Source organism: Arachis ipaensis, chromosome B07, assembly GCF_000816755.2.
Source record: "Arachis ipaensis cultivar K30076 chromosome B07, Araip1.1, whole genome shotgun sequence".
Taxonomy (NCBI): Eukaryota; Viridiplantae; Streptophyta; class Magnoliopsida; order Fabales; family Fabaceae; genus Arachis; species Arachis ipaensis.
In genome coordinates, this window is record NC_029791.2 from 97,390,996 (window position 1) to 97,397,830 (window position 6,835).

The 6,835-nt window shown below is 37.9% G+C and overlaps 2 protein-coding genes across 3 annotated transcripts; one reads left to right on the plus strand and one right to left on the minus strand.

Moving 5' to 3' along the window:
- On the plus strand, positions 159–5,493 carry LOC107609668 (1,4-alpha-glucan-branching enzyme 1, chloroplastic/amyloplastic). 2 transcript variants are annotated; one of them, XR_001613227.2, is made up of 15 exons: positions 165–382; positions 464–583; positions 677–887; positions 964–1,033; positions 1,125–1,394; positions 1,479–2,385; positions 2,547–2,663; positions 2,814–2,876; positions 3,004–3,111; positions 3,662–3,763; positions 3,910–3,977; positions 4,096–4,177; positions 4,660–4,776; positions 5,003–5,323; positions 5,362–5,493. XR_001613227.2 is itself a non-coding variant. In XM_016311681.2 (14 exons), the coding sequence occupies exons 1-14, from the start codon at positions 332–334 to the stop codon at positions 5,246–5,248; spliced, it is 2,532 nt and encodes an 843-aa protein (XP_016167167.1). In that variant the 5' UTR covers positions 159–331; the 3' UTR covers positions 5,249–5,484. The 2 variants fall into 2 exon arrangements, 1 of the variants encoding a protein (XP_016167167.1); XM_016311681.2 differs by having other exon boundaries at positions 159–382; positions 5,003–5,484.
- Positions 5,588–6,413, minus strand: LOC107609669 (the record flags this gene model as incomplete). Its single annotated transcript, XM_016311682.2, is given in 2 exon segments — positions 5,588–6,218; positions 6,313–6,413. Coding segments are annotated over 2 exon segments (646 nt in total), but the record flags the coding sequence as incomplete, so codon positions are not given.

The window sequence follows — 6,835 nt, forward strand, 5'->3', positions numbered from 1 at the left end:
AGTTGGGGGAAAAAAATTTATGAACGGTGGAACTATAACGAAACTTACGAAAGCACGAGCGAATGGGAGAGTGGCAGCTTTGGGAAGAGAAAAGAGCAAATGAAACATACACATATGGTTGATCGTAGGCCGTTGTTTGCTTCTTCACGGGGTGAAAGCACATATGCTGTCCTTTCCTTCCTGTCCTGTATAGTTACTGTAGCTACTAATCACAATAATATATCAACCATGTCCATGGGTCCCATGTGTTTCTGCTTGGCGCTACTCACTCACTTATTTATCGCGCCTTACGGTGTTCCTCTATGCAACTTTAACAACCTCCTCTCTCAACATGGTTGCTCTTAATCCTCTGCTTCCTCCCTCTTTCTCACCCACCTCCCAGGTTTTCTCTTGATTTCATTTTTTTATGTTTAATTATATCTTTTGGTTTTCTCATTTAATCATTTTCCATCCTTTCTTGCAGGTCTCCAGAAATAAGCACCGTCTTCCAACGCAAACTTCCATTCCACTCACTATTCCCTTTCGCAGACTGCATGCATTCAATGGCTTCATCTTTCCATCAACAAAACCAATACACCATACGGTATGCATACGATACGATTATGCGAAACTGTTTAGAGATCCGTGAATTCTACGTATGCTAGATTAGTTCAGTGTGCTTTTTTCCTTCGTCTAGGTGAGGTCTGGTTTCAAAGGCATAGCTGTTATGACTGATGACAAGTCAACAATGTCTTCCACTGAGGAAGACTTGGAAAATATTGCCATCTTTAATGTTGATCCTGCCCTAAAGCCGTATAAAGATCACTTCAATTATCGATTAAAGAGATATGCAGATCAGAAGAAGCTTATTGAGGAATACGAAGGAGGCCTTGAGGAATTTGCAAAAGGTGATTCTAATTGCTAAGCAATGTTTCACTTTTGTTGTGTTAAGCTTCACTAATTTTGCTGGATTATATATTTTAGGTTATTTGAAATTTGGATTTAACAGAGAAGAAGGTGGCATTGTGTACCGTGAATGGGCACCTGCTGCTCAGTAAGTTATCTCCGAGGATAAACATTAGTTGACTTTGTTTCTCATCATTTTGTTTAGTTTTTCATCAGATGATATGCTTCTTTCAATGCAGGGAAGCACAAGTTATTGGAGATTTTAATGGATGGGATGGTTCTAACCACCGAATGGAAAAAAGCCAGTTTGGCGTCTGGAGTATTAAGATTCCAGATGTTGAGGGAAATCCAGCTATACCTCACAATTCAAAAGTGAAGTTTAGATTCAAACACAGTGATGGAGTTTGGGTTGATCGAATCCCTGCTTGGATTAAATATGCAACTGTCGATCCAACCAGATTTGCTGCACCGTATGATGGTGTCTACTGGGATCCACCACTTTCGGAGAGGTTCCGTATTCCATATCTATTAGATTGTTATCTTCAATGAAGAATTGTATTAGCTGCTAGTTCACCCTTTAGTTTGTTCTACAGGTATCAGTTTAAGTATCCACGTCCCCCAAAGCCCAAGGCCCCAAAGATATATGAAGCTCATGTGGGAATGAGTAGCTCTGAACCCCGCATAAACTCCTACACGGAATTTGCAGATGATATTTTGCCCCGCATTCGAGAAAACAACTATAACACTGTCCAGTTAATGGCTGTGATGGAACATTCCTATTATGCGTCATTCGGGTATCATGTTACAAACTTCTTTGCCGTGAGCAGTAGATCTGGAACCCCTGAAGATCTTAAATATCTAATAGACAAGGCACATAGCTTAGGTTTACATGTCTTAATGGATGTCGTCCACAGTCATGCTAGTAATAATGTTACCGATGGACTCAATGGATATGATGTTGGTCAAGGTTCACAAGATTCTTACTTCCATACTGGAGATAGAGGCTACCATAAATTATGGGATAGTAGGCTCTTTAACTATGCAAATTGGGAAGTTCTTCGTTTCCTTCTATCGAATTTAAGGTGGTGGCTTGAGGAATTCAAATTTGATGGATTTCGATTTGATGGAGTAACATCAATGCTGTATCATCATCATGGGATTAACACTACATTTACAGGGAATTATAATGAATATTTTAGTGAAGCCACAGATGTAGATGCTGTTGTTTATCTGATGCTGGCTGATACTCTGATCCGTAATATTTTCCCAGATGCAACTGTCATTGCTGAAGATGTTTCTGGCATGCCTGGACTTGGTCGGCCAGTATCTGAAGGGGGAATCGGCTTTGATTATCGTCTGGCCATGGCCATCCCTGACAAGTGGATTGACTACTTGAAGAACAAGAAAGACCATGAGTGGTCAATGGAGGAAATCTCTTCAAGTCTGACCAACAGGAGATACACCGAGAAATGTGTCTCTTATGCTGAAAGTCATGATCAGGTATGAGCTTTGCCAATTTGCATCGGGTTTTACCTTTATGACGGGCAATGATAAATTTGTGAATAGAAAATGAAGGAACCAACCAGGGACAGATAATTGGGAATTTTATTTCATTTCATTGGCTTTCTAAGGTTTTCTTCTCTTTCTTTTGCCTTGGGCAGGCCATTGTTGGGGACAAGACTATTGCATTTTTTCTAATGGATGAAGAAATGTATTCTGGCATGTCTTGTTTGACTGATGCTTCCCCTGCTATTGAACGAGGGATTGCACTTCACAAGGTTGATTATCCAACCATAAAGACTTCTGGACCACATCAATCTCATCAAAAATGAATTACAAACGCAGCTAATAAATAAATTATTTTTGTTGCTTTATAATTTCCGTGCACTTATAGATATTGTAGTCATTGATATTCTAATCTTGTACAGATGATACACTTCATAACCATGGCATTAGGTGGGGAGGGCTACCTTAATTTCATGGGCAATGAGGTATGTTGTATTACTTCACTATTCTGCCTGAAAAACTGGTGGTCATGGTTGCACCTGCCATTTACCTTTCTCAAATTGACAAAAGAAATTCTTTATTGTTCAATTATATTTAATGAGAAATACTTAGTTTGGCCATCCGGAGTGGATTGATTTCCCAAGAGAAGGCAATGGATGGAGTTATGAGAAGTGCAGGCGTCAGTGGAATCTGGTGGATACAGATCATTTGCGATACAAGGTAATAACATGTTGAATCACTTGCTCACAGAATATTGACATCTCATTAAATGGCTTCATGCCTCAGCTTTTCAGCAAGGGCCCAAACCAAGTTTAATTATGATTGATTCCTAAGTTAGCATTATATTTCCAGTATGAGTCAAGCTTTATCTTGTCTAGGTTGATCTATTTGGATCTAATTGTTATTAACAATCACAGTTACAAAAATCTGAATCCTTTTTAAGTTGGGATAACTCAAATCAAGCAAACATAAATCTGTAGGTGTAACAGGAAAATCTTATTTTTTAAACAAATTTTCACATAGTCAATGAGAAAAATTGTATCACATATACATGTGATATACATTTGAATTTTTTGTTAACTCATGAAATTTCATACATATAGTTTCTGTATTTAACTGCATGACTCTTAAGATATACTAGACCATGAGATGTGATCATTTTCAGATCTTTTGTCTCAGCCTGTTTTGCAGAAAGCTGTTTATTCTCTTTGTTCTTTAGTTTGTTGGTTCTCATGTGCGTGTTATATTTTTGTCTTTTGGATTTGTGCAGTTCATGAATGCATTTGACAGGGCAATGAACTTGCTTGATGATAAATTTTCATTCCTCAGATCAACAAAACAGATTGTAAGCAGCACTGACGAAGAAGACAAGGTGACTATAGGTGTTCTGTATTTTTGAAACATGAGTTATTAGAAAAAAAAAAAAAAACAATTCACATGCTATTGGCTACTGAGTTGATCTAAGTGTTATTCAGTGCCATGCTATAATTAAATGCCTACCGGTTTTTTCTTTTGTAGGTTATAGTTTTCGAGCGTGGAGATCTTGTGTTTGTGTTCAATTTTCACCCAGAAAATACGTATGAAGGGTATGCAATGTGTTTAATTTTCTTTTATTCGTGGGGAATTGTATTTGTTCCAGTTTGTATTTTTATTACTTGTAATAGCAACAGATTACCACAGATGGTTTGGTTTAAACTTATGCAGGTATAAAGTTGGGTGTGACTTGCCTGGGAAATATAGAGTTGCATTGGATAGTGATGCTTGGGAATTCGGAGGACATGGAAGAGTAAGGAGCCCTAATCTCTCTGGCAGTATGCATTAGTATAAGCAGGAAACATTAACCCATCTCTCTTGCTTTCTCTTCGCCCCTAGCGCACACAAACTGTTTTCAAATTGCAAAAGCTTCTGTTTTTTACTTCTTTTTTTCCAAACCAAAAAAAAAAAATCTGCCAAGCCTTATATTCTATCCAAGTATAATGCTTGCTCACGCACCAATTGGCACTTAGGAGCAGGGGTGAGGTAGGAGAACAGCTTGAGGGAAAATGTAGAAGTAACGCGAATATGAAATAATTTAAACACTTTGGGTTTTACTCCGTAAGAGTAGTGAATGACAAAAGTAACTGAAAAGGTGAGCATAAAGAAAAACAGTGGGAGGGGTCTGTAATTTTTAAGTGTGACTCTCAGTTGCATATTCTGAAAGTATGTGTTCACATTTTGTTTCCCCTGCTTCGTTGACAAGGTTGACCGTTTTTCGTTTCCATTTTCCAGGTAGGTCATGATATAGACCATTTCACCTCCCCAGAAGGAATTCCAGGAGTTCCTGAAACTAATTTTAATAATCGGCCCAATTCCTTCAAGGTCCTCTCCCCCGCTCGCTCTTGTGTGGTATGCTTATCTGTTGCCCTCTAGAAACCACCTTTTGGTTCTTCAATTGTAAATGCTATTTGATCCTGTATACTAGTTTGTCTTTTGATCCTATCACTTGGGAACAAGTTCAAACCGAGTTCAGTGCACATGTTAACATTATGTACTTTACAAAAAATGTGCAAGCCTTTCTTTTGCTCTTCCCTGCAAATTGTGGGTTGCTAACTTGACTTGAAAACTTCTGCAGGTATATTATAGAGTGGACGAAAACAACAAAGAAAACAGCAATGGCAAAGTGGTTGCAGCAAAAGAGAGACTGGCTGCAGAAGATGTTGGCAAAGTTACTGGTGAATCTGCATCCATAGAAGATAAAGATCCCAATTTGGGTGTGGTAGAGGAGACATCAACTCCAGTTCTTCTTGCAGAAACTCTTGAGAAACCTACCTCCTTAGAAAGTGAAGTTCTGGACAATAACGAAGATGCAGACAACTGAGAAATTTTCTCGAGGGAGGGATTTATTTTGTAAATTTTGTAGATACCAGCGGGTGGTGTGTGTATATATATGTACGAGAGACATATAGACTACATCTTATGTCAACTATCTAAGAGAAAGAACAGTTCTTCTCATGTAAACATCCCTTTTATTTTCTTTCAAATAAGCCAGTAGCTTGAGGGAGAACTAGACAATTGCAATGAATTTTATGAATGTAAACTTGGATATATGGTGTAGAAATTCATCATATCATAACAATCTCATCTCATTTCAATGTTAAGGTTGACTAAGTAAAAACTAACAAATTTTAAATTTTTTTAAACAGAGAAGAGAGCAAGATTTAATCCAAATATCAGTTAAATCAAATTCTTCTCCAACCAATCAAAAGAAACAAAAAAGGTCATATTTCATACTGAAGACAGATTTCAAATTCTAGTTGTTCTTGTTCCAATCTTCCTTCCTGCAGATGGAGGTTTGGGGACAGCAGCAAGAGTAGGTTTCTTGGTTTCCTTTTCCTTGGTCATGCTTCTGAGCATGTACCTTGGCGTTTGTGCCTCACTCATCTCCATAGAATATGCAGCAGTAACGGATTTTCTGATGCTTCCAAGTTTTCTTGAACTGTATTTCTTTGCAGATTCCATGGTAACACCCAGTCCCACAGAGTATGCCGGCAGCTTCGATTCCTCTGCAACTGGCACCACTCCCTGCTTCCTCCTCAGCCTCTCGTTCCTTCTGGCAGAGTATTCATCATAGAACCTCCCTCTCTCAAACAAAACACCCGGTCTCGAACCGCAAGAAGCAGCCCCAGCAGCAAAACTATCAAAGTTTTCTTTCTCTGCATTCCCAAGCTCTTCCTTCACCATCTTTGACAAAGCACTTATCTCGCATGATATGGTCTGGTATTCAGGTCGCAGCGCAGATTCTTCAATGGCCAGAGGACGAGTTGATTTTTGAAATTTGTTCAAAGAACCTATTTCAATTAACTCCAGAAAAGTATAAATAAATAAACAAACAAATAAAAGATTAAATAAAACCATAAAAATAAGAATAAGAAAAGTAGAGACCTGATGGAGTCTGAAGAGAGAGTGTAGAATTAGATGATTGTTGGAGAGGACGGCGAGATCGGAGGCGTATGGGCGATTTAGGGAGCGGAGGCTTCCGTTCACGACTTTTATTTGTGTGGCTTTTACTGTGGGTCTCTCGGTCTTTTATTTGAAATTGGAGAGAACCAAAGCATAAATGCATAATACAAGATAGAGAAAAGAAGGAGCGCTTGCAACGGTCATATTCTACATCCAACGGCTGAAAGGACTCCATCTCAAATGCTGGATGTTAATGCCCTTTTCGTTCCATATTTTTAGACTTTGACGGCACACCTAAGACACTCATTAAATTAAATTAAATTAAATTAAAAAAGAATAATTTAATAATTTTACTGATACTTTATCATTGAATTATGTACCATATTTTCATATTTATATTGAATTATGTAAAGAATTTCTCCTAAATATTAGTCATTAATTATGATCATTATTTGAATTTTGAACGGTCATTTGAATTTTAAATGTGAGTACTTATATTTAGTAA